At 54.3% G+C, this 26,959-nt stretch overlaps 1 protein-coding gene across 3 annotated transcripts in view; it reads right to left on the reverse strand.

The window, feature by feature from the left end:
• Mroh7 (maestro heat like repeat family member 7) overlaps nucleotides 1-26,959 on the reverse strand; it is a 53,584-nt gene that overhangs the window by 6,663 nt on the left and 19,962 nt on the right. For 2 of the 3 annotated variants that reach the window (XM_023702646.1, XM_004642600.3), the window contains 17 exons: nucleotides 26,424-26,498; nucleotides 25,532-25,611; nucleotides 25,299-25,428; nucleotides 23,244-23,339; nucleotides 22,814-22,918; nucleotides 22,536-22,671; nucleotides 19,386-19,498; nucleotides 18,848-19,024; nucleotides 18,404-18,558; nucleotides 16,178-16,316; nucleotides 14,962-15,152; nucleotides 7,599-7,736; nucleotides 5,973-6,087; nucleotides 2,816-2,956; nucleotides 2,069-2,248; nucleotides 1,460-1,615; nucleotides 1,035-1,157 (listed from right to left, as the gene is read on the reverse strand). In XM_023702646.1, coding sequence (XP_023558414.1) covers nucleotides 1,035-1,157; nucleotides 1,460-1,615; nucleotides 2,069-2,248; nucleotides 2,816-2,956; nucleotides 5,973-6,087; nucleotides 7,599-7,736; nucleotides 14,962-15,152; nucleotides 16,178-16,316; nucleotides 18,404-18,558; nucleotides 18,848-19,024; nucleotides 19,386-19,498; nucleotides 22,536-22,671; nucleotides 22,814-22,918; nucleotides 23,244-23,339; nucleotides 25,299-25,428; nucleotides 25,532-25,611; nucleotides 26,424-26,498 — 2,250 coding nt within the window. The remainder of the gene's footprint in view (nucleotides 1-1,034; nucleotides 1,158-1,459; nucleotides 1,616-2,068; nucleotides 2,249-2,815; nucleotides 2,957-5,972; nucleotides 6,088-7,598; nucleotides 7,737-14,961; nucleotides 15,153-16,177; nucleotides 16,317-18,403; nucleotides 18,559-18,847; nucleotides 19,025-19,385; nucleotides 19,499-22,535; nucleotides 22,672-22,813; nucleotides 22,919-23,243; nucleotides 23,340-25,298; nucleotides 25,429-25,531; nucleotides 25,612-26,423; nucleotides 26,499-26,959) is intronic. The other variant, XM_023702647.1, reaches the window with a different exon arrangement.

Genomic DNA, 26,959 nt, shown 5'->3' on the forward strand with positions numbered 1-26,959 from the left:
AGATTGATCCTAACTCCAGCGATGTGGATCAATGATGAATCCACTTACGCATTCCTAACTGAATGTGCTCTCCCCCACGCCTGGCTCTGAAGCACTCCCTGTTGTCCCCAGCTGGGACCCCTGCTAGCTTAAAAGGTGTCTTCATGGCACCTGTGGAGATACGTCCCCTTTGGGTGGAGCTTGGCTAGAAGAAGGAGGTCACTGGGGCGTGTCCTTTGAAAGCTGCATATGGTCCCTAGCGACATCTTTTCTCTCTGGCTATTTCACTCCCTCCCTGTTTCCTGGCTGCCATGAGGGGAACAGCTTTTCTCCGCGACACCCTTCACGCTAGCTTTCTTCTTTTCTCTCTTTTTTTTTTTTTTTCTTTTCTCTTCTCTTCCCTTCTTTTCTTTTGAGACAGGATCCAGCTGTGTAGTTCAGGCTGGCCTTGAACTCACTGTGCAGCCCAGGTTGGCTTTGAACTTACAACAATCCTCCTGCCTCAGCCTCGTGGGTGCTGGGATTACAGGCAAGAACCACCCCATCTGACCATCTTTAATGCTTTTAAAGACTATTTCAGTGGTCTGGATGGGGAATGGGTTGCAGGAGATGAAATTGAAAGACAGAGGCTGGCTGCCTGGCTGTGCCCACAGCTCAACCAGGAGACAGCCATGGCTGAACTTAGGGCAGAGACAGTGGGGTGGGGTGGAGAAAGATACAGAGATCCTCAGGCATTTTAGAGTCGTTCAGATGCAGAAGGTGAGGAGAAAAAGGATGCAGGGCGATTCTGCCTTAAGGACTGAGAAGGACAGTGCAAACTGCAAGGGAAGGCCGCCTGTCCGAAAGGGCCACTCCAGCTTGAAGTGCCTGTGGGCATCCCAGGTGTCCACTGCACCTGTGCAGAGGTGATACAGGATGGAGGAAAGAGGGAGGTGAGAGATGGAAGTTGGTGTTCCAGAGCCAGCAACCCAAAGAGGGTGGTGGAAACTGCCACTCAGGAAGCCGGAAGGGGGAAGACAGGCCCCACCTCCACATACTCAGAAGGAAGCACTCACAAGGTACTTGCAAATTTTGGCCACTGCCTGCTGCCTGTTGTCCCAGGACTTCCGGCTATAAGCTGTCTTCGGCAACTCCCAAGCCATGAAGCAAGAACAGCGGAACAGGGTCTTCACACACTTCTGGGGGCCAACAGGAAGAAAACACCAAGAACTGTGGGATTCCAGGAGGAGGCCCAAACACACTCCAGAGCCCAAGTTGTGTCAAAACTGGGTTTTGGAAAATCAACTCCTCTTTGAAAACGTGCAAATGAAGTTAGCCAATCTGAAGTGGAACCCCAATGTGGACATCTTTGGAAAACAGACCTGACAGGACATACCTAGCTGTCCCCCCGGGTGGCTTGTGACCTGACCCTCACGTGATTTCCATAACGGGAGACACACTGCAGGGCCCTGGCAGGCAGAGGCCCCGCACGCGCGCTCACCTGGCCCACCGTGGCATCGCCCTCCTGCATGATCAGCAGGAGTGGCACCAACGTGTTGGTCAGCTGCTCCTCCATGGCCGGCGTGCAGGGAGCCTGAAGCTTCTGGACTACCTTCCCGTACATGTTGATGCAGGCGGAGCGCACGTCCTCTCTTGACTGGGGCAGACGAGAGGCTCAGGGCACCCCTCCTCCAGGAGGAGGCTCCACGGCTGTCCCGTCCCTCAACTCGAGGGCCCTCCAGGCACAAAGACGTGAAGGCGAAGGACAGTCGGGGCCACCAGGCGGGGCTGATGGGGCCAGCCCTCGCCTCACCCACGCCTGGCTCTGGAACACTCCCCTTTCTCCCCAGCCAGGGCCCCTGCTGGCCTAAAAGGTGTCTTCATGGCACCTGTGGAGGTATGTCCCTTTGGGTGGACTAGTGGCTTTAATAAGAACTTTTCTGGAGAGACTTCATAGAAAAGAACAGCTCTCTCCAGGAGAGCCGATTAGAACAAAGAATCGTCTCTGGAGGCACCAATTGCAAAAACAAGGGGGCCATCTGGGGAAAGGCGCCCCCTTCAGGCTGGTTCCACCTTCCCCAGGCCACCAGCACCCTGTGGGATTCCTTACATCACTGAAGTGTGGCAGCAGGACCTGCAGCATCTCCACATAGACAGAGCTGTCCCTCTGCCTCCGGTCTTTTCCCTTGAAGATGGTCTTGAGGCTCTGGACTGCCTCCACCACCAGCACCCCATCCATGTTCTTCAGGCCCTTCACCATGGAGGGCAGCAGGGCCTGCACCTTGGCCATCTGTGGGGCAGAAACCCTTGGGAGTGGGGTGTCCTACCCGGCCCAGCAGGAAGGAGCCCAGCCTGGTTTACCAGGAGGAGCAAGGTGGCCCCACTCCCACCCCAGGCCTTTGTCTATGTGCAGCCTCCTGCCTGGAAGGCCCTGGCTCAAGTTCAGCCTGGGTCCTTCCAGCCCTTTGGTTTCTTATCCCCCTTGTAGGCACTGGAAGGATGATATCAGTCCGTTCATCCTGTCTACATCATGAGCCAGGAAGGCAGAGAAAAACAAAGCTCTTTTATAAATGCTCAGGGTGTATCAATCAATGACTCGGGGCTCAGTTGTCTGATCTGCAAAGTACGAATAATTACTGCCAACCTTGCTCCCCCTACACACACAACTTTAGGGCCACTGAGAAAAATCTGGTTTAGAAACGCTTCAGCAAAGGCTAAACTACTTAGAGCTTATGAAGGCAGATCCACTTTATAGATGGATCACTGAGGCTAAACAGAAATGGGCGCTGATCCTAACCATCAGAGTCTGAAAGGGGCCAGGCTGGGCAGGTTTTCCTCTGCTCCCCCTCCCACTCACCTTCTCCGACCTGCGGGCCAGGAGCATCAAGCCCCGGATGGACAGCACCTTCATAACGGGGTCACGGTGGTCCAGGCCTTCCACCATCCGCCCCAGCGAGTACTCCTCGGGAATCCGGCGCACCTGCTCCATCTGGAGGAGCTGGGGGAGCAACAGGAGACCCAAGCTGCCCATGTTCCTGAATGGCCCTGGCTATATGTCCCTTCTACATAAATGAAACGCCCTTCTGCTGGGACTCCACCTGCCTGTCACCCCTTGAGCTACATTTGAAGTTTCCCCATCCCCTTCCCCAGCACCCCCTCTGCCCTGCCTGTGCCCACTCCACCTAGAGGTGCCTGGGGCTCCCTTGAGGACAAACACTGAGCTGTTCCTCCTTAAGCCCCTGCCACCCAACCAGGCTCTGCGATGCAGCATCCCCTCAGGGCATTCTGGCATGAGCACAGGCCTATGTGAAACCCATCTCCTTCCCTCCTCCGGGCTGCCCCTTCTGTGCCCCCACTGCACCACCATCTCCTTTTCCCTCACATCCTCTGCTCCCTTTCAGCCTGGTGAGCCACAGGAGACACAGGACAGTTGTCCAGGGGGAGATCAGGGAGCCAGGGGATGAACCCACTGCCAGTCCTCCATCCTCCACACATCAGGACCCAGCAGAACCTGCCACACCCAAGGTCCGTGCCAGGCCCAGAAGACACAGGGAGTGAAGGTCCTCACCCTAGCTCTGTGAGGTGGGCAAGTCCTAATGCTCAATTACAAGTGAGGAAACAGGAGCACAGGTAGACCGGGTGACTCACCCGAGGTCATACAGCTCCAGAAGAGTTAGCCCACCATGCAGGCTGAGCCAGCACACACACAGGCACTCACAGAAGAGGGCCCCCAGGTGTCAAGGAGGGACAGCCATGCCATGGCCCATGGGGCAGGGCTGGCTGGAAGTTCCGGGGAGCTGGGAAGACCTCTGCTTGGGGAGGGAGGCCAGTGCTCAGGATAACCCTGGGAGTCCATACCTCGTGGTGTGCACAGGAAATGGCACCTGAGTTCTGCGGAAGTCTGACCTCGACATCCCCCAAGAGCTTGAATAGCAGGCCTTAGAGGACTTGGAGAGAAGCCCCTCCCACAAGGCTGACCCCGAGAGAGGATGAAACAGGCAGAGCTGATTGGAAACTCTCCAGACTCCCTGAGCTGGGTGACCATGAGTTACCCCTGACGCCCCCGATCACCAGCACACGCTATGTGCCGAAATCTGTCCACCTGAACCTCCTTCCTACAGAAACTTCCTTGTCCCTTGCACCACCTGGGCAGACAGCGAGCCTCCTGCCCCTGAGCCCTTCCTTACCGACTCTGGTGACAGGTATGCTGGATGCCACGCATGACACTGTCAGGTATAGAGTGAACCTCATGGTGTCCCCCAAGAGAGGAAGGGATAAAATACCACAGCTTTCGAAAGGAAGGGACTTCATGTTTTGTTTTTATTTATTCATTTTTCCCTGTAATAGGACAGGGTCTACAGAGTCTCATTATGTAGATCAGACTCGAAGTGACTCTCCTGTTTTTAGCCTCCCAAGTGCTGGGATTACAGACACGCACCACCATGCCCAGTCTCAATTGCTGCCATCTCAGTGCACCCCACAGGCAGGGCCAGCATGGCATGCTGGGAATCGAACCCCAGACTGCACTCTGCCTAAGCAGGCACTTTGATCCACTGAGCTGTCAAGTCAGCCCTGTTTTTGGTTTTTTTTGGGTTTTTTGGCAGAACTGGGGATTGAACTCAGGCCCTTGTGCTTGCCAGGGAAACACTTATTCTACTGAGCCATCTCCCTGGCCACAGCCCTGTTTTTGTTATTCTTGTTTTTGGGACAGGGTCTTGTGTAGTGCAGGCTGGCCTTGAACTTGCTTACATAGCCCAGGCTGCCCTGCACCTCATGGCAATCCTCAGCCTCCCAGGCACTGGGATTACAGATGTGCACTGTCATGCCCAAAGAGGTTCCTGCTGGACATGGTGGTGCACGCCTGTAACCCCAGTGCTCAGGAGGCCAAGGCAGGAGGATCATCACGAGTTCGAGACCAGCCTGGACTACAAAGTGAGCTCAAGGCCATCCTGAACTACACAGCAAGACTGTCTGAAAAAGATGAAAAAAAAAAAAAAGAGGTGCCTAAAGGCCTGAGGAAAAGGAAAGTTGGAGCTCGGGTTGATGGGCACAGAACTTCAGTGAGTGGAGAGGAGACAGTTCTGAAGATGGATCACAGGGACAGGAATCCACTTAAGGCCTCTGAACTATCGACTTAAGAAGGTAGAATGGCAGATTGTATGTTCTACATATTTTATCATAATAAAGATAAATTAAAAGACAGAGGTTTTATCTTTTTGAGACAGAGTTTCACTATGCAGTTCTGGCTGGCCTTGAACTCACTTTGTAGCCCAGGCTGGCCTCAAACTTGGTAATCCTTCTGCCTCAGCCTCCTGAGTGCTGGGACTACAGGCATATGCCACCACACCCAGCCAAGAGAGAGAAGTTTCAGAATCCAAATGTCTGTTTTTGAATCAGAGATCTGCCACCTGGACCCTGAAGAGGTGCTGACATCTGTGCCCAGGTTCCTTCTCTAAAGTGGCCCATGGGCTGGTCTGAGTCACAGGGTGACTGAGGGTGAAGCAAATCAGAAAGCGGAAAGCTCTCAGAATATGCCTGCAAGACTAAGTGCTCATCCGTCATCAGCAGGTGCTACCAGTGAGCTTCTCCCTTCCAGACCCATCCCCTCCACCCAGCTCACTCAGCCAAGAGGTCCCTTCCCCCAGGACACCCTCCCTGACATCTTTCTTCCCGGAAGTCCTCTCTTCTCCCACCACAGCCTAGATTGCTCCCGGCTTAGCACAAGTCACTTTTTAGAGCCCTCACATGTTATAACTGGTAGAGTCACACTCAAACTTGCACCTGTGGCACCTGACACACAGGGGCCAGCAAAGATTGCTGTTGCCTGGGGGCCTTCAGAGGGCTGGGGAGGATTCAATGGGGGACAGGGGTGAGAGGATGAGGGACAAGGGTGGGGGAAATCCAGGGGACCTCAGGTTCAGGGAAATGCTACCCAAGAAGGCTTTGTAAACTGCAGCCCTGCTCATGCAGAAGGCCCATGAGGAACCCTGCCCGGCGCCAGGTCCCTGTCATACCTCCACGAAGAAGGCGGTGGCGGTGACCTTGTGCTTCTCGTCACCACGCTCCAGGAGTGGGATGAGCAGGTAGAGAATGCGGCACAGCTCCTGGCAGGAGTAGTGCACCATGGCCCTGGGGTGGGGGACAGGTCCTCAGGTTCTGTAGTCCCACAGGCCCACTGAGTGGGACTCCAGGGACAGCTAGGTCTATGTGCCCAGGCTTTCCATCTGAGTGGGTCTCAGAAGCCACCTGTGTTAATAGCTCCATTTTACAGATTGGAAAATGGAGGCTAAAAGAGGGAAAGTGACTTGCCTGAGGTCACCCAGCAAGTCAGTAAGAGGGACAAGTTGAGGACCTCAGCTACAAAGATCACACTTCAAGGAAGAGGCAGGAGAGGCAACAAGGGCTAATTTCCTGACTGCCAGGAAGCAACCAGACCTTTGCCTGTTGCCCTTGCCATTGCCCTTTCCTACTTCTGTTACCCCCATTTCACAGATGAGGAAACAGAGGTTGGGTACAGACTCTCAAGGTCACAGAGCTGAGATTGGAAGAGCCGGATGCCTGAACGAAGGCTCCTTACACCAGCTGCCCCCAGCATTGGTACTTCAAAGGACTTGCTAGAAATGCCCATCTCAGGGCTCTGGCCTGGACCTGCTGAGACAGAAACTCAGGCCGGGGCAGCAGCAGGCCTTCTAGTGCGGGAGGACCAGTCACAGCGCTCCCCGAGGCAGTGAGTCCAAGGAGGTGTGGCTGTTGCGTACGTGGGCTCAGCTCAGACCCTGGCCCCAGCACCGGCTGTGTGACATGGAGCCGCCGCACAGCCTCTGGGCCCCAGCTTTCTTGTGCACAGCCCTGGACTAGTGGTAGTGCTGGCCCCTTTCATGGAGAGCACAGAAGGGCTGTGGGATGACACCCTTCTGCACAGTGCCTACAGCATCGACAGCTCCCAGTAAACGTGGCTGACTCTGAGAGCCCTGGGGCAGGTGCAGGAATCTCAGGATTGAAGCCAAGGGCCCCCCTGCTGACCCCCAGGAGGCCGTGTGAGGCTGCAGGGAGAGCTCTGGTCTGAGCAGCAGGCCCTTTCCAGCACTCCCTCATCATGTGACCTCACGTGCACGGCTGTCCCTGTGGGCCTTGGCTGCTCTAGTGCAGCACGTGCATCCATCTCTGCCCCCGTCACCGTCAGGGCAACAAAGTGAACCTGCATCTCGGTCTCAGCATATGCCAGGGCTATTCCCAGTACTTTAATCCCTCCTTGCCCTTTGAAGAATGGATGCGGACTATTTCCATACTTCTGAGGGGATGGAAGAACCGGAACTAGCTTGGCCTCTGATAAACTGGGAAGTGTCTGACGCTGAGTCGAAGACAGATGTCCCCAAGACCACCCTCCCAAGTTCTTGGTTGCACCTCTGTGTCTGTTTTAATGTGGGAACAAAATTCACACAGAAGCAGAGACACTTGGTAAATAACTAAGGGCTCTGCCACTGCCCCATCACCTTAGCTCCCATACCTGGGAGGAGTCCTCACTCCCTCTGTGCCACCCACTGCCCACCTGCCACAGAGGGAGTGCCCACCCAGCTGCAGGGACAAGGTAATGGAGTGGGGGGCTCATCTGTTCCTGTCCTGGGCACCCAGGGCCTCACCTGGCCAGCAGTGACACTCCAAGGTGATGGCCCTCCGCCTGCTCCATGAGCTCCCAGCCACCCTCGGCCTCCACAAACGCAGCCTCCTGTGAGCAGCCCATCTTCAGCAGCAGTGTCTTCACCACTTTCACCACCCAGCTGCGAGAAGGGGTAGCACCCCTGAGGCCAGGCCTCTGCCCCTCACCACAGGTTTCTTCCCACCACGTAAATCATCATCTAGAGCACTGAAGTGAGTTCCTGAAGCCTGGCTCTTTACAAACAATATTTCGCTTTGAGAAACAGAGAGGAAACAGAAGCAAAACTCCCCTCCTGTGAAGACAGGGTTTTCCCTGAAACATTGTTGCTGGAGGATCCTGCTATGTCCTACCTCTCTCCTGCCCCTCCACAGCAAGCCCAGGACTGGGCCCTCTGCTCACCTTGGTACTCAGCCTCCATCCAGCCTAAGTCCTTTCCTGCCTCAGGATACTGAAGAAGCGGCTCCCAAACTGGGTGCCAGGAAAACAAGGGAGGCTTTCACTCCCTGGGGAACAACCAGCTGGGGCTCAGGCCTCTGTGTTTCTTAAACTCCTGAGTGAGCACCCTGGGCCCATGAAAGGGGTGCCATCCACTGACACTCTCCTGTATTGTCTTCCATACACAGGCACACACCATTTCAAGACAGAATACGGGGTTCTGCTATGAGAAACAGAGGCTCCATAACCCCTTGTGTGTATTCACACAAACCTAAATGGTTTGGACTGCTATACATCTGTGCTCCATTGTAATCCTAGGGAACCACAGGCATACACATGGCTGCACATCAACCAAAAGTCCTTAGGAGGTTGGGCACCTTTGTAATCCCAGCACTCCTGGAGGCTGAGGCAGGAGAGCAACAGATGTGAACCCAGCTCAGGCAACTTAGCAAGACTCTGTCTCAAAATAATAATGAGGGGCCAGCCAGATAGCTCAGCAGATTAAAGTACCTGCAAGCAGGTGTAGGGGATGGGGTTCGATCCCAGGCCTGCTGTGCTGGTCCCACCCCTGGGGCATGCTGAGACAGCAATTGAGACTGGGCATGGTGGCATGCGCCTGTAATCCCAGCTCTTGGGAGGCTGTAAACAGGCGGATCACTACAAGTCCGGTTTAGTAGTGAGAACTTGAACACCCTGTAGACCCTGTCCTAAAATATAAAAAATTTTAAAAAAAGAAAAAAAGAAAGAAGAAAGAAAGAAAGAAAGAAAGAAAGAAAGAAAGAAAGAAAGAAAGAAAGAAAGAAAGAAAAACTGTGTTCAGGGGCCAGGGAAATGGCTCAGTAAAATAAGCTCTTGCCCGGCAAGTGCAAGGGCCTGAGTTCAAACCCCGGTTCTGAAAAATTAAAAAATAAAATAATGAAAGGGGTACAGGAATGTTGCTCAGCGCAAGAGCCTAGACTTCAGTCCCCAGTATTAACTTTAAAAAAATATATTATGAGACACATGAAATGAATATATAAACTTTTATTGAAATGAAAACTGACAACATGCAGAATGAAGTTTACACTGACGCAGTATCGCAGAAGCCTAAATGTTTTCCCGCAGAATCCATGAGTCTTAGTCATTTTTCTCATTCTCTGGACTAAACATCTGATGCCCAAAGTTAATGGAAGAAACCTTTATCTGCCTATGATTTGTAGAGGTTTCAGCTTATAACTGGCTGGTTCCAAGGCACCGTAGAATGGCAGAGGGGCAGTGCAGGGGACAGATGAGAGTCCATGGTGCGCAGAAAGTGGCAAAGCAAGCAGGGACCTTAGCAGCTTCTTTCTGCCTCTTTTATCTCTATCTGGGCTACTGGGATCATGGCAGATGCCAAATCAATCAGTGGACTGATTTAGCAATCACACCCTTAATCCCAGCATCACACATTCTAGATCCGGCCACTTCTGAAAAATCCCCACCTATGACTTCATGAGGTTGTGAGGGGACATCCAGACATAAACTATAACATTCTCTCCATTCCTCCAGTTGCCAAAGTCCTAACAGTTTAGGCATTGCTAAAAAATCTTAGTCCTAAATCTCCTCTGGGACTTAAGGCAAACTTTTAGGTCTGAGCTCCTGCACAAATAAAAAGAAAGTTAAACACTTCCAACCTTTAATGGCACATGATAGACATTTCTATTCCAAAAGGTATAAATGGTGGGCAGGAGATAGATAGAGGCATGGGAACAAAGCAAATCCAAATTCCAGGAGGTCAAACATCAAGTCAGATGTGCAGCATCCAAGGCAGTCTTTGGCAAGATATGAGCTCCCAAGGGCTGGGACGCCCCCAGGGCACCTCCAGTGGTGGCAGCTCCCATGGCTTCTCTCACTGACTTGCTCTGCTCCCTCCTTGCAGCTTTCCTCAGGCGATCCACCTACTGGGTTTCCATTGTACCTTCAGTTTCACGTTCATAACTTCACACACTGCCCTTTCAAGGGCACACTGCCTGCCTTCCAGAGCCTTCTTTTGAAACCTGGGTGAAAGCCTTTCTGATCCCATAGCTCTTGCATTCTGCATGCACCTAAAACCAGCACCACATGGGTGATGCCAAGCTCTGCTGCCAGCTACAGTAGCCAGGCTTCTCTCTTTTCTGGTTGTAGGGGTTGAGTGCCTGGATCACTGTGCACCCTGAACCAAATCCCAAGAAACAAATTCTCTAGGCTGCTGCCATTCTGGAAGATGGTGTTCTGGGACTTTCTTCTAAAAGCAAATTCTTTCATCTTCGCAGTTCTGAAGTGGTTCTTGTGATGTCCTCAGGCCATCTTTTCTGTTGTCCTCTTCTGAAATACTTGACTTTTTTCTTGATAGTCTTTTTAGCAATCAGTTTCTCCTCCATCCCATCTTTTCAGGCAGCAACTTTACTGGAGCTTCCTTCCTGGCCAAACTCACAACTTATTAAATCATTCTGTTCACTCTTTGTTCTTCTCAATATAAATATGGCTAAAAGCCCCCACCTGTAGCCATACAACAATCTCAACATTAGATTGCCTTGGAATTTCTTCCACAAGATTAGTCTACCATCTTTGGTCTCAGTCTCAGGCAAAGTCTCTGATATGAGCAAAACTTTCTGCCAAGCCATAACACGTGTGTTCTGGAGTCCAACAGCCAACACAAGCCAGGTGTGATGGTATACACCTATAATTCCAGTACCTGGAAGGCTGAGGCAGGAGGATCTCTGGGAGTCTGAGGTTAACTTGCGCTGTAAAAGTAAGTTCAAGACCAGCCTGGATTACATAGTGAGATCCTGTCTCAGCAAATAAACAAGAAAAACAAGCCAATGCAGTCCTTCTTCCCAGCAAAACCTCTCAAGCCTAGTCTTTCCCACAACTTTTCTATCAACATTCTGGTCTTCTGAGCTCTAACCAGATTCTCCCATCAAGTATGGCCTACGATGCTCCAGCTCTACTTTTTCAGCAGGCATCTCCAAGCCTTCCCTAACTTTCTCCTTCCTGTAGCCAGTTCCAAAGGCTCCTAAATCAGATGGCCAGGTACAGCACAGCAAAGAACCCACTATCGGGACCAAATCTGCATTACTTTTTTTGTTACTAAGACAAAATACCCAACACCCACAATTTAAGGGAGGAAAGGTTTATTTAGTTCTCAGTTTGTAGAGGTGTCAGTCCATAGGCCACTGGCTCCAAGGCAGGGTGGTAGGGCAGAGGGGCATCCCAGAGGAGAAACAGTTCATGGCAGGCAGAAGGTAGCAAAACAAGCAAGGGACAGCCACAGCTCTTTCTGTCCCTTATATTTTATCCAGGCTACTGAGGATGGGTAGCGCTCACACCTTTAATCCTAGTGCCCTCAATCCTAGCATTCCACCACGAATCGATCCTAGAGCACTACCCATGCTAGATCCAGTCACCTCTGAAAAGTCCTCACCTATGACCGCACGAGGCTTTGGAGGGACATCTAGACAAAAGCCGTAGCATCAGGCTGCACTAGTACAGACAATACTAAGAGCTGCTGTCTTCATAAATCAAGACAGAGTACTTTAAAGCTCAGTACTTCTACAGAATTTGCTCTTAAGGAAGAGTAATAATGTGTGAAATCAGTGTTTCTCCAAAGGTCAGGCCTTCAGCGTAATTCCACCTTAATGCTTGTGCTTTGAAATGTGTGCTGCCAGGAGAACCCCTGCCAGCAGTGTCTCCTCTCCCCAGACTCCAGCACTAGTATCTTCTGCTAAAGCAGGAGAGCTACCTGGGTGTGTGCTGCTATTCTGTTGGGTACAGCCCCACCTCCCAGACTAACTTGGCTGTCTTCCCGTGAACAGTGCTGGGACAGGATCCATCCAGCTGCAGCCAGGCTAGAACTTCCCAAGTCATATGCATCGTGGGATGAGTCTATGTAGGCTGAAGTTCCCAAGCCCAGCCCACCACCTGCCTTCTTGTCCCCTCTGTGGTTCACTCACTTCCTCAGCTGAGCTCCATGTTTGGACAAGAAAATACCCTATTTCTCTTTTCCTCCCCATCCCACTCCCAAAGATTTGCTGTAGGAGCCTGGCCCACACGATGCTGCTGCCCTGTAAAAGGGCAGAGTGGCCCTACAAGGAGATCGGTGGGAGGCTCTTTGGGCCCCTAAAGCCCATTGGCAATTTCACCCTCCTCGGAGGTTTTCTTAGCCAAGTGGACAAGAGGTGCTGTGAGAGGCCACTGCCTCTGCCCTCACCGGGAAGGAGAAGGCACCAATCCCCCCAGGAATAGCACAAAAGCCCCAAGGCTGCCTTGGGGCCCAGGAATGGGAGGCTGCAAAATGAGCCCCTGGGCCCTGTCCCCGAGGCTGCGTCCATCCAGGCTTCTGGCGCCCTTCCAGCCCCTGCCTGAGATGGCAGGGTTGGTAGATCTATCTGTCACACTCATAGAGTACTTGCTGCTCCTCACAGGGTTGTGACTGAGGTGTGCACACACAGACAGACACACACATGCCAGTGTTCCCATGACTCATGCCAGGGCCACACTCCAGGGTGGCAGTGTTCACTGCTGCTGTACCAAGTCACAACTGGGTGGCTTCAAATCATAGAAAGGAGTCTCATTCCAGGATCCAGATGCCCAAATCAGGGTGTTGGCCACACATGCACCCTCTGGATCTTCCTTGATGTCGCAGTTCCCTGCTTGGGGCAGTGACCTTACCACTCGTTGTCAACATCCTCAGAACCCTTCTTCTGTGTCAGAATCTCTCCTCCTCTCAGAAGAGCACTCGGGGTTGTGCAGAAGGCCTGGTTAACCAGGACGAGCTCCTCTGGAGATGTCCAATCCAGTGACATCTGCAGAGACCCTTCCTCCAAATAAGCTCATGGCCACAGGGTCCAAGGGGACATAGCTTTGGGGAGCACTGTCCAAGCTCCCCTCCAGTGCTCATGTGGTCCTCAGCTGGTCAGTGTCGTCCTTCCCACATAGGAGAGCACTTCCTCGCCTTGCTCCCTGTTCTCCTCCTGTGGAGCTCTTTGTCTTCTTCCTGTCTCCCCAGAGGCCCCCATCTTTCCACACAGCCCCCATGAAGGTGAGGGGAATCGGAACTGGGGTGAAGCTTCATGGAGGGCAGGCAGCGTGATCCTATTTGGTCCTCATGATGCCCTATGGAGCAAAATCCATGTACCCAAAGCCAAGTGTGGTGGCGCACACCTATGATCCCAGCACTTGTGAGGCTGAGGCAGGAGGATCACAGTGAGTTAGAGGCCAGCCAGGGCTACAAAGTGAGTTCATAGGGGCCTGAAATGGTCTCCAAAAAGACCTAAATAAATAAATAAACAAACAAACCACCACACACCTGTTTACCCAAAGAACAAAGCAGCAGCTAGGGGCTCAAATGTGAGGCCTTTCGCCCGCAAGCCCACCCTCTGCCCCTGTGTCTGCAGCTGTCTGAACCTAATGCACCAAGGGAGTAAAACAAAAAGACCCAACAATTTGGCTGCGTAATAGCTTAAATTTCTGAATGGCAAGAGACCCTAAAATAATTGCAGGTTAAGTGGCAAACTGGAATGCCAATGACAAAGAGTTGAGTTCCTTAATATGTAAAGAGCTTTTCCAAATTAATAAGGAAAAAAAAATCCCAAAAGTCCTATGTAAAACCGGCCAGGAGATAAGAATAGCACATTCACAGAAGTGGACTACACAAGCGACATTTAGACCTCAACCTCATTTAAATAAACATTGCAAACCAAAACTATGGCAAAATACTTTTTTACTCTTACAACTTGCAGGCTGGCAAAAATAAAGATGTTTGCTCAGCAGACTAAGTGCCTGCTTAGGCAAGTGCAGGGACCGGGTTCAATCCCTGGCACCACATGCCACACTGGCCCCATCCCCCAGGCATGCTGAGTGGGCCACCGAGACCCAGCATGGTGGTGCATGCTTGTAATCCCAGCACTGGGGAGGTTCAAAACAGGATTACTACGAGTCCAAGCTGCATAGTGAGACCCTGTGCCAAATACATTTTTTAAAAGTTTCATAATATCCTGTGATGGTGGGAGCGCAGTGCACACTCTGGTGTACAGGTTGGGCATGGGGAGTCATGTTGCTTTACCACGACTGCTCGATGGCCCAGAACTCGTCCCCCGTGTATTCCTGTGTCACCTTAGTGTTCAGATGCGGAGGGCATCAAGTGGGGCATTCCACCCGTGGGAGCTTGCTCTGCACATACGAGCGACAGTGTGTGTAAGGACACAGAAGGCTGCTGCACTCCCGCAGCCTGTCTGCCCCAGCAGAAGGCAGGGACGTAGCCACAGCATGAGGAGCCGGGCAAGCATACTGCACATGGGATTCTACACCAGGGCTGCCCGCAGCAGACAGAAACAACGAGGCAGCTCCCGGGTGCTGGGCCCCGGGATACAGTGCCTGACAGGCGCACACCTGCGTGCCCCTGGGATGTGTGCAGCCCCTGCTGTAAAAACACAATGGAAACAATGTGTCTGTCCCTGCACAGCCACCCCCAGAAGGGCAGAAAAGAACCTGCTTGTCTTTGAGGAAGGGAACTGAAGTAGGGCAGGAAGAGACTAACTTTAACATCTTTTGAGGTTTTGGATTTTGTTTTTTGTTTTTTTTTACCCATGTGCATACATGGCCTATTCCAGCCAATAATTAGTTAAAAATAAAACAGATGGGGAAGGAGGACGGACTTTTGGGCCTCAGTCCTTGGGGAAGTCTGGGTTTTTTAAGCCATCCTGTGCTAAGTATGAAGGAGGACACAGAAGCAGGTGCTCGACGGTAGCTACTGAATGAAGCATCAATGCTAACAAAGGTCCGCCTGTGTTTCCTCCTCCTAATCCCAGAATGTGTTCGTCTCTACTGCCTGGAAGGCCACTGCAGGGGCCCTGGCTGGGTGGCACCCCTCCCCACTGCCAGCGAGCAGGGCCCAGAGAGATAGCAGAGCTTACCGTACAGGCCTGAAGGGGAGAAGCTGCCCACCGTCCTTGGGGTCCTTGCCCGGAACCCTGTGGCCAGGCAACTTGAGGCCGATGTGGTAGTGGACCTGGATGAGCAGGGCCAGGAGCAGCTGGGGGTAGATGCGCCTCACTTGGCCTGCACAGGTGTTGACGGATAGGAGCTCACACAGGCCACTGGCTGCCTGGGGGCAGAGGGGAGACCAGCGGCTGACCTGACTCAGGCTGAGGCCTACAGCTCGGCCTCTGCATGGCTGGACCCAGGTCTTCACTCATCGCTAGCCAGCCTGAAAAAGCCTAAATCCTACCCACTACCTCCAGACCTCAACCCCCAATGCTAGAGCCCCAGTCCCAGCCCAGAAATGACCAGAGCTGGTCTGCTAGCTTTGCCCAAGGCTTGGACAGTATGCAGCCTTGGTGGGATCATGGGGAGGGGACCCCTCCCCCTCCTGAGACTTGCAGAACAGCGATCCCAGTTTGCAGGTAAAAGACAAGGGTAAAGCAGGAGCCAGGCCCAAGCTTCTCAGGTAGATGCCAGCCAGAGTGCATCCTGGCTCCTTCTCATCCACACAGGCACACAGAATGTGAGGCGTCTGGGCCAGAGTGCTATTCCTCCTGTCCTAGGGAGGAGCCCAGAGCTAAGCACCAGGAAACACAAAGCACTCCACATGAATGAGGAAGTCACGCACCGCAAGAGGTAGATCATACAGGTATTATTCCCTGTGATTGTGCATGTACATGTGTGTGTGTGTGTGTGTGTGTGTGTGCATGCACGCGCTCGTGTGTGGTACTAGGGATTGAACTTAATTAAGGCTTCCACTCTGAGCTCCATTCCCAACTCTTTTAAAAATTTCTTATCTTGAGACTCAACCTTGCTAGGTCACTGAGTGGCCTGGGCTGGGCTCCCTCTTGCAATCCTCTTGAGAAAGCCAGTGCCCCTCACTGTGCCCAGTTGGATATTACTGTTTGTACACAGATGTACAGACCGAGGCTCAGACATGAGGTGACCTGCCCCTCTCTCAAAACAGCAATTGCAGGTTGTAAGGTATGCGACTCCAAAGTCATTCTGCTCCCACCACCCCAGTGCCATCCCACAGGGGGCACTAGTAGCTCACCCAGTAGGTACAAGCCTAGAGCCCAGAGTGTGGTGTGGCATTTAGAAGGACCACAACAGTGTGAGCATAGGGGCACTGGCAGGCGGGGTCCTCACCGCCAGGGGCATGATGGAGGCCTGGCCTTTCTTGGTGACAGGCTTCTCCTTCAGGCTGGTCAGCAGCAGATCCAGAAGGTCTCTGATGTCACAGCTGGGCTTGCGCAGGATTAGCTGCCTCCACATCTCAGCTCCGTTGCTGAGGGCAGGGACGGATGGTTAGGGGGCTCCCGACCCCAATGGCTTCAGGGTTGGGGGATGTGTGAGCCCATGAGGGCACCTGTGGGCACCCCAGCAAGGGCATGCAGAAAACCGCCCCAGCGCCCAGGCTGACGGCACTGGCAAGCCCACCTCAGGCTCCACGCCAGGGCTAACATTCTATCTAGTACTTTAGCAAAGGTCAGAGGACCCAGGCCTGTGCCAGGCACTGGGCAGATCTCTGGGGATGTGGTCTTGACCAAGAACTCAAATATTCTAAGCCACCCAGCTCTCGTAATGACTCCCAGGGCGGGCGTGGTTCCTCCCAGGCCGTGGACGTGGAGTGGAGGCTCGCAGAGGTGAAATCACCTGTGCAAGACAGCACAGCCAGCAGGCAGCACAGGCGGCAGATCAGGCCTCCAGCACCTGTGCTCATCCTCTGTGCAAGGAGCAGCCCTGAGGTCAGGGAGCACTTGGGGCCTGGATGAGGCCCGAGTCACAGAACACCAGGGAGCTGGCTCAAGCCCCTGCAGGACAAATGCCTGGCGGACAGCAGCCTGCAGCACTCCTGCTAGGGGGCTGACTGTGTGCTGAGCACCAAGAGACCATTCTCCTTCCACAAGAGCCTCTGAACCTCCCACCCACTTTCTAGCTTTGTTCCCCTGGAAGCCCGATAAAAACAGTATGTCAACTATGTTGCTAGGAAACAGTGCTGATGCTAACAGTGGTCATCTTTGTGCCCACTTGGTAAATCGCATGAGGCCTGGAACTAATAATTAACTAAAGGCACTGATGACAGTGCCATAGGATGGAGCTTCCCAGGAGGAAGGCCCTTGTGCAGAGCTTGTGTCTGTTGGAAGCCAGGCCTGGGGTCGGCTTAAGTGACCCTGGGCCTTTGAGCCCTGCACCGTGTGAGCCAGGGTGGCTCATGTGTTGTCCACAGCATGCGTCTCCTTCCCTTGTGCCTGAGCTTATCCGGGAGGCCCAGGAGACTGGCTCTGAGGCAGAGGAAAGGGAGGCAGACGTGAGGAGACCATCACTGCAGGCTCACTCGAATGCGGCCTGGCCCAGCAGGCCAGCCCAATGCCTGGCTGCCTCCACTCGGCCTCTCCCATGGCCAACTGTGAGATCGAGCATGGCCCCTATGGGTCTTGTGAGTCCATTTAGTGGACCTCAGAAGCTCCTTCCGGGCAGAGAGCACAGCCTGAGAGGACCAAAGCCTTCCAGCCGGAGAAGGGCCCACTGCTGTCCTGGGCTTCTGTAAGGACCCAGCTCTCCTCAGTGGAGCACGCCTCACTTGTATGCCTCTGTAGGATTCTTTCTCATTTACACCAAAGGTGTATCCTAAGGGTAGACTGACCACTGCCTTCTTTTTCTTGTTTTGTTCTGGTTTTTGGAGGGGTGTTTGTTCTGGAAACAGGTGCTTGCTATGCAGTTCAGGCTGGCCTTGAACTCACTATGTAGCCCAGGTTGGCCTCAAACTTAGAGCAATCCTCCTGCCTCTGCTTTCCCAGTGCTGGCATTACAGATGGGCACCACCATGCTTGCCATTACTGCCTTCTTTTACTCCCCCAAAGAAGGAGTGGAGCATTTTTGGGCTGAAAGGCTGAGGCCAGCAGCCTGGTCTCCTTGCCCAGGGGGCACCCCAGGCCCAGCCGAAGGCTGAATGGGCTCTGTGCAGCTTTACCTCACTGCCCTCCAGGGGTGAACACGGGGACCATTTCCTCCCTTCCCTGGGGAACGCTCAAGAGGACAGGACAAACAGGATGCCCAAGACCATGTGATGCCGGAAGATGAGTCAGGGCCGGGACACAGGGCTCCTCCCACAGCCTCTTTAAAGCACTCTGAGCCTGGAGTCAGCCAGGCCTGACCTAGGTCCTCTTGCAAGAGGTAGCCCTAGGCAAGAAACTTCCTTCGGCCTCAGTTCCATCTGTAAAATGGGGCTACTGACACCCAGCACTACTTGGGAAGGGTCTAGTGGTCATCCTATGGACCAAGATCACAGAACAGGGGTCACTGGGGAGGTCAGGGCTTCTCTGGACAGGAGGATGGGATGTAGGGGCAGCTGGGAGCCTCCTTATTCTGTACCTGTCCAGTGGCAGGGGGCACATGAGCAGGGCCACCACAACTTCGGTCATGAAGGAGCTGGCCAGGAAGGAGACGGGCAGCAGGGCCACCTCTCGGGCCCTTGGCTCCTGGATGTGGCCCAGCTGCAGGTAGATGCCCTGCATGATTTCTGGGATCTGGTGGTGGCCAGGAGGGAGCAGAAGGAAGGCTCACTGGAGAAGCCCAGGGAGGCGTGGGAAAGCAAGAGGAGGAAGGCAGGCAGGAAACGAGCAGGGGCAGGAGGAGAGGCAGGGAGCAGCACAGGAGAGAAGGGCTAGGGGCGCAGGGCCGCTGCTCCCAGGGTGGGCGCTTCCTCTTTCCGCCCTCCCCACCCACTCCCACAGCATAGCTGAGGTCTCAGGCTGGGCCCCACCCAGCCCACACCCAGGCATGCCTGGGGAGGGGAGCCCGTGCCCCCCACCTTACCACCTCCAGTGCCCTGTGGCGGTACCACTCCAGCACGGAGCTGAGCGTGACCTCGGAGGCCAGCTGCATCATCTCTCCAGAGTCCTGCCCCAGAGCCTCCGAGCCTCCCCTCAGCCCCTCCACAGCTGCCAGCAGCAGGTCCTTCACTTGCTGGGGGCCCAAGAAGTCTCCAAACTCCTGGAACACAGCCAGGCACAGAGGTCCTGCCTTGCCTGTCAGCCCCAGGGCCACACACAAAACATGTGTGGGCCATGGCACAGACATGGATCTGAGGGAGGGCTGTGCACACACCCTTCTCCACGGGTGCTGAGTTCTCAGGGAACAGCTACAAATCTAGGGGCAACAAGGTCCCTGCACCCAGGCCTGGGGGACACCTGTCAGTGAGAAGGAAGTCACAGCCCTCTGCTGGAGGCTGCGGTAGGAAAGGCCTCCTGCAAAGCACCCAGGCCATCTGGGACGCTGGTGAGGAGCAGGCACTGGGCCTGGCCTCCCTTCCCACCCGGGTCAGCAGCAGAGCATCGGCTGTCCCTGCAGTCACCGCAATCACACGTAGAATGTTCTGGCTCGGGCTGATGGGGTCGTAGGGCCCCAGAAAGCGCTTGTTGCTCTCATACAGCTCCTTCTTGTTGGTTTTGTCCTCATCTCCAGCTCCTGCAAGAGAAGAGGCATCACAGCCTGTTGCTGGGGGTTCCTTTGAATACAGAGGCAAGAAGTACCCAATTTCTGCATCAGAGCTGGCCTGACTGTCACACAGTGAACACACCTGGGTGGTGCTGGTCAAGAAACAGAGCCTGATGAGCACTGCAGAGCCCCACCCAGCACCCCTATTGGGACCATCCCCACCCACACCCAGGCAGCCACTATCCTGACTTCTAGGGCCCTTTAGATAGATGGCCCCCCACACTGTTATCTGTAGCATCTGGTTCCTTACTCCACGCTCTGCGAGTGGGCTCTGCTAATGCTGCAGCCCACAGCTTCAGCGCCCTCCCTCGCTCTCAGCGCTGCAGAGTGAGCCCAGGCTGTCACACCAAGCTACTGCCCCCGCCATTGAAAACTCTTTACAAGGATTGAAGCCCAGGCCTGCTGTGCCGGCCCCACCCCGGGGGGCAATTGAGACTGGGTGTGGTGGCACACGCCTGTAATCTCAGCTCTTGGGAGGCTGTAAACAGGCGGATCACTACGAGTCCGATCTAGTTGTGAGACCCTCAACACCCTGTAGACCCTTCCCTAAAATACTAAATAAATAAATAAAACTTTTTACAAATTTTAAAACAGGGTCACACTAAATCACTTGGTTGTTCAGGCTGTTCTCAAGCTTGCAAGCTTCCTGCCGCAGCCTCTAGAAGTGCTGGGATTACAGGTGTGCCCAACCAGGCTATACAATCTTCTAGCATACAGACGCACCATGGATGAGAGATCTGCCCAGGTGAGCCCCTCTCAGGCGTGTTCCCGGGAACATATCTGCACACTGGCGAGGGATGAGCAGGGAAGAAAGGACTGACTCACAGGGTGGGTAAAGGGACAGCTTCCAGGGACGCTGCCAACCCATTTTCCACAGTGGAGACCAATCAGCTCCTGAGGCAGTGTCTGAGGACCCCATCAGCACACATCTCACTGGCACAGGCCATTATCTGTCACATTTTTGCCATTTTGAAGGGAAATACCCTTTTATATTTTTTCTCTTTTTTGCTCTGCCAGGGTGGATCCCGGGTCTCTGCCCCCAGGTGAGAGTGCTTTATCATGGTGCTCAGCCCTGGCTGGCTGACACCATCTTCAAACTGCAAGCTCTGCCCCTCAGCAGTCCCCATCCCCTCCATGACTGTTTTTTCCTCTAGTCTTTATTGTCTTTAGGTCTCTGCATGTCACTTGTTTTGGGCTACTGTCCCCTGACAGCATGCAGGGAAGCCCCACAAGGCAGTCAGGTCCTGAATCTCTCAGACCCTCCAAGGCCTTCTGCAGCTCCCTATTTCCTATTGTTGGAAGCATTCTGCAGGCCCACTTCCGGGTCCTTCACTGCGGCTGGGTCTGGGTGCTTCTAAGATGCCCTCGAGGCAGAAAGGCTCAGGCACCACCAAGTGGCACACACGTGCATGTGCATGTGCACACACGAGTGGGAAGCAGGGGCTGGCAGGCCTGTTCCCCTTGCGTGCTCCTACACTTACATGACCTGGATGAATCACATTACTCCTGGAGAAGCAAGCAGTGTGGGCTTGCCCTAGGGCTTCCACACAAAATATAAGAAATTCAGAATGTATCTGAAGGTCAGATTTAATTGTGTGCCCTATATTTTTAGCTAAATCCAGCAACCTTAATTTGGTCTATGCTGCTCCTGCCCCTAAGGATGTTTATTCATGAGACTTAACCTTTATCACTTAGAAAGCATGATGGTGCTGGATTAGTGAGGAAAAGCTGCCAGGGGCCAGGGGCCAAATCTTTGCCCCAAATGCCTGAGATCAAGAGGGTATGGACTGTATCCAAGCACTTGGGAGGCTGAAGCAGCAGGATTCAGAGTTCAAGAGCAGCCTGAACTACGTAGTGAGACCCTGTCTCAAAACACCAAAAAAGCCATTCATGGTGGTGCATGATTGTAATCCCAGCACTTGGGAGGCTGAGGCAGGAGGATCACCCTGAGTTTGAGGCCAGCCTGATCTACATAGGAAGATCTTATTTAAAAAAAAAAAAGGCGGGGGGTGGGGAGTGAAGGAGAAAGAGAACAACAACAACAGGAAGAAGAGGAGGAGGACACAAGACAGATCCCACAGGCTGGAGGAATGGGGAAAAAGAACTCTATTTGATAGGTGTCCATGCTGGGTGGCAGAGAGCTGGTCACACTCTAGACAGATGTCATCCAGTATCTCACAGAGCTTGTGGACTGTGCCCTACACAGCTGGGGAAGTCTGCACAGAAGAGAAGTGTTTCCTGAGCTCATGAGGTAGGAAGGGCCACAGTCAGGTCATGGCCTCCAGAGCAGGGGGCTTAAAAGATAGGCCAATGTCCCCTGCATGGGGGAAGAGTTGGGACTACAGCAAAGGAAGGAGGCAGGAGGCAGCAGGATACCACTCCCAACATGTGCACCATCGCCAGCTCCCTGGAACCTAGGGCAGGACCTACTCCGTTCACCTCTCAGCAGCAATCTGTGCCCTGCCACTCTTGACCTGGCAGTGACCAAGACACAGCACTGCCCTACGAGCCAGTGAGACACGCCGACTGTCGGCCTGGGTGTGCACAGCTCTGCAGAAAAGTGGGAAGGACTAGAAGACCAAGCCTGGAGCGATGGGAGGAGCTCAGCTAGAACTGCCTGCGTGTCAGACAGATTTGAGGCAGCCTCTGCCCCGGTTCTAGTTCCGTGGGAACCCAGGCTTCACACCACTTCCCGCATTCCCTGTCTGACCCTGTACATCTCTTCCTTTCCCTCCAAAGACTCCAGGACAGGGGCTGGTGAGATGGCTCAGTGGTCTAAAGCACCTACTTAGAACAAGCTTAGCAAAGCACAGGGACCGCGGTTCAATCCCCCAGCACCAGATGCCAGCCAGCCCCGCCCCCTGGTGGGCTGAGCTGGCCACACACACGCACACACACAAATAAATAAAATTTAAAAAAAAAAAAACAACAACAACAACAACAAAGACTCCAGGACAGCTCCAGCCCAGTCCAGACACCTTGCTCCGGGCCCTTCAGTGGCACTTACGTTTCTGGAGCTCCAGGATTGTGTAAAGGATAGTGATGCCATCCAGAGCCTCCCGGCCAATCTCTTCGTCCGGATCCCCAATACGAAGAATGAGCCTCCCCAGCAGAAGCCCCAGTGCAGGGAACCCCGAGGACATCTGTTATAGCACAGGGGCTGAGTTTCACAGATCCCACCACTCCACCCAGCACATGATAACCACAGCCAGGTAGGCCACCCTGACAGCAGAGCTCTGTGACAGGGAGACCCCACCCACATCTCTAGCCCTGTGGGGCACTCACATAGAAAGGCAGGCTCAGGAGCGTGTGGTTCAGCAGAGACACGTTGCTGTTCACAGCCCGAGCACGCTCGTGGGCCTTCCCAGAGTTCATCCAGGGCCCCAAGGGCTGGGGGACAAGGGCAAGGCTCAGCCCTGCTGGTTGGGCAGCCAGCCCGCAGCAATCTGCAGGAAGCTTCCAGAAGGTGATTCCCCACACCCACTGCCTACTTGTGGGTATAGGGAAAGACAGAGACAGGGAGCTGAGAACCACATTGACAGGCCAGAGGGAAGTAGAGGAGTGCCCAGCATGGGGAGGGACATGAGCAGGAGAGAAAAGAGACAGGCAACAGCAACAGCGACATTCTGAGGCCGCATCCCTCCCCTAGCCCAGCTCCTACTGCCCTTAAGCAATTTCGCACTCCCCTCTGCCCTCTGCTGCCCACTTCCCACACCTCCAAGATGCTCTTGAGCCCAGCAGGAGTGGGGTCTTCAACAAAGAGGGCATTGAGCAGGGTCTGCAGAGCATCCAGGGTCTGATGGTAAAGTGTCTGTGGACAGGAAGACCCAGCTGCTAAGTGGCTCCAGGAGCTGCTGACGGCCCCAGGCCTCCCACCTCAGCATCCAGGAGAAACCAGCCGAGCACTCTCTGGCCCCTCTTCTGAGCCTCAGCTGATGGGCACTGGGCAAATCACTTCCCCTCCAGGGGTCAGGGTTTCCTTCAGACTCTCTAGGATCCCTGCACCTCCTATCCCAGGGGGGGAACAGAGACTTAGAATCTGTTGAGGCCCTGCAGGGGCCAGGTAAGTCTGATGAGTGTCTAAAGATTTGCATGGCTGCATCATTTTATATCAAATTGTTTTTCCTTTTATAATTTAGAGCAGCAGTCCCAAACCTTTTTTTTTTTTTTTTCTACTGTTGAATTTCATGGAAGACAAGCTTTCTGTGGGCCTGGGGGGATTGGGACGCACACAAGGACCCCACCAGCTGGACCCAAGTGTGCAACAGCAAGGTTCAAGCTCTTCTGAGAATTCAGTGCTATGGACCTGACTGGAGCCGGAGCTCAGGTGGGAACAGGAGCGGTGGTGAGCGGCATGAGCACGGAGGATACATGCCTGGTTTTCCTGCTGTGCAGCCTGTTCCTAACCAAACATGGACCAGCACCAGGCCACAGCCTAGGCGTCAGGGAACCCCGATTTAGAAGATACTTCTCTATGGCCATACAACAAGGAATTTTCAAGTTGTGAGGAGCAACAAATGAGAAGATGTGTGAGGAAACGCTCCAGGACTGTAAGGGCCACACGAGAGACAGGGTCAGTCTTTCCAAGGGTGAAGAGATCTGATTATTTGAAATGCTACACCCAGACTCAAACAGATTCTCCATTTCTTGTCAGGGAGCCATCTCCCCCAGATGAGGGTCCTCATCGTTCAGCTTGGAATCACTTCTCGTGGCCATGTAGGGCACACAGGGAAGGCCGGGCAGTGAGCTTGAGCTACCCTGGGAAGACCCTCTCTTCCTTGTTTCTCTCCTCCTGCCGGCTCCAAGGTCTCACTCAGATCGTCATTCTCCAGGCTTCCTGAATCTGCACACCCTAGAGCTGATGGTCCTTTGGCTTACACCATAACAAGCAAACCTGATTGCTGCCACCTACCTCCTTCCCATCTGTGCCAAGGACAGCTTGCAGCACTTCCCTCTGTCGGCAAGACCTGGTACTGCTGGGAAAGGCAGAGAGCCCTGCCTTTCCTTCTGGTCTTCTCTCCCCGCACCAGCTGGGGATCTGGGCTCCTGATGCTACCTGCTGGCCTGGCCCCACCTCCTCTCTGGCCTCTCTTCCAGAGCTCCTGTCTTTCCCTTTGTGCTCAGTGCCAACCTTTCAGTCCAAGCCTGCCCTGGCTTCCACATCATCTCTTGACTCTGTCTGGAATCCTCTTCCTCCTCCTGCCTGCTCAGTTCAGTAGCTCTCCTTGGTGCCACCTCTACCACGTGCCCATTTCAGGCTCTTAGCTTGCAGGGCTGACTCCTGCTGTGGTTTTGATTCAAATGGTCCTTTGCTAACCTGCATGTCCCGGCCCCAGGCCCTGCTGTGAGGCCAGCACACTGCCTTTGGTACGGAGAACTCAGCTGATATCTGCTGAGTGAAAGGAGAGGCACTCACCTCACCTTGAGCTAAAGCCCCCCACCGCCAGCCTACCCCAGCTTTGCCTTCACCCCCCACACACACACACAGAAAGGGCCTTCACTGCCACCCTCTGCTCTAGACCCCTGCCTAGGCAGGAAGAGCTCTCTCCCAGGTCCCTGCCTCTGCTCCTTGTCTCTTCTTCAGCGTCCAGCTCCCAGCCTGCCCTCCAGGCCAGCCACCACCTCTGACCCTCTGGGCTGCCCAGAGCGCTGCAGGCCCCTCAAGCAGGGGCCCACCTTCCCTGAGGCCTAGAGCGCTGAGGTGGGTCTCCCTGGCCACAGAGCCACAAGGCACGGGCTTCCTCGGTAGCCTTGGTATCCAGGCACTCACCTGGATGGTTTCGGCCGCAGCTTCATCTTGCTCCTGCATGGCCCGCACTGAGGGCAGCGAGAACACACTGCGCACGCACGCGCTCACCAGCTGCCCGCGCTCCTGCGCGACCAGCGCGGGGCTAGTGTGGCTGCGGTGAAGACGGCAGGCAGTGCTGGTGAGGACCCGGGAGGTGCGGGCACCACAGGGGCCAGGGAGGGAGCCCCCAGAGATAGGCGGGGAGGGGCGGGCACCTCAGCTGGGCCAGAGTCTCCAGTGCCTGCTGGCGGACGGAGGTGGACAGCGAGTCCAGCGGTTCCTCCTGGATCTGCCTCTGCACAGGGATACAGGGGCAGTGAGCACCCATCCGGCAAAGCTGCCCAGCACACCCTTGCCGCAGCCCTGGGCCCACAGGACTCAGAGAAAATGCTCCCCTCCCGCACTGGGGAACACTGAATGGGCCCAGAGGTCGTCAGATGCAGTGAGAAGGCCAAGGGGCAGAGGGTCAAATACTACACGCATCTGTAAAATCCAGTAGTTAACCCAACTCATTCTGGTAGATATCTGAGAAGAAACTCCATTTAGCAGGTCTCAAGTTCCCAGCCAGTAACAGTAACTTCTCCCATCCCAGGAGGCTGAGGCAGGAGGGTCACCAAGTTGAGGCTTTTTGTTTTTTGGAGACAGGGTCTCACTATGCAGCTCAGGCTAGCCTTGGGCTCACTTTGTAGCCCAGGCTGGTCTCAAACTCACAGTAATCCTCCTGCCTCAGCCTCCCAAGTGGTAGGGTTATAGGTGTACACCACCATGCCCAGTGACCAGGTCGAGTTTGAGGCTAGCCTGGGCTGCATAGTCAGTTCAGGGCTAGCCCTGACTATATAGCAAGACTCAACCTCAAAACATAAAACAAAACATCTTGTCCCAGCTGCACAAGGCTGCACACCCCAGGGGCTGTGTCCTCTCTAACCAATGACACAGGCATTCTCACACATTTGTGAGTGGAGGAGAGGAGGCCAGGCCCCTTGGGCATGGGAGGCCCAGGCCAGGGTGAGGGGCTTCCTCCTCTTCCCGCCTCCAGCCACTTCCCAGCTGTGTCCATGGTGGACCCAGGACCCGCCCGCTCCACCAGGGCCACCCGGGGCTCCGCACCACCATCTGCATCATCAGCGTCTTCTTCTCCTCTTCTTCTGCTCCTGGCAGGTCCTGGGGCGTGGCGTCCTCCCCCTGAGACAGCAGAGGGCAGAGCCTCGGAGTCACCCACTGTGGAGACCAGCCCACACTCGCTCCTCCCACTGCCCAGCCACAGCGCTGGCTCCAGGGAAAGGACAAATTCCCACTGGGTCCTGGGAATGACCTTGGGACAAAGGCAAGAGGGTGGACCCCTGAGGGCAGGCAAGGAGAGGCCCATGGACAGAGCTGAGGACAGAGAATCCCTGCTTTTTTTTTTTTTTTTTTCTAGAACCGGGGAAAGGACCCCAACAGCTGAGCATGGTGGTGTGCACGCTGGTAATCCAGGGCTTGGGAGGCTGGGGCAGGAGGGTCTCTGTGAAGTTGAGGCCAGCCTGGGCTACAAATCTAGTCCAAGGCCAACCTGCATTGTATAGCAAGACCTTTTCTCAGAGAGAGAGAGAGAGAGAGAGAGAGAGAGAGAGAGAGAGAGAGAGCAAGAGAGAGATAAAGAGAGA

This window comes from Octodon degus, unplaced genomic scaffold (genome assembly GCF_000260255.1).
Source record: "Octodon degus isolate 3935 unplaced genomic scaffold, OctDeg1.0 scaffold00156, whole genome shotgun sequence".
NCBI lineage: Eukaryota > Metazoa > Chordata > Mammalia > Rodentia > Octodontidae > Octodon > Octodon degus.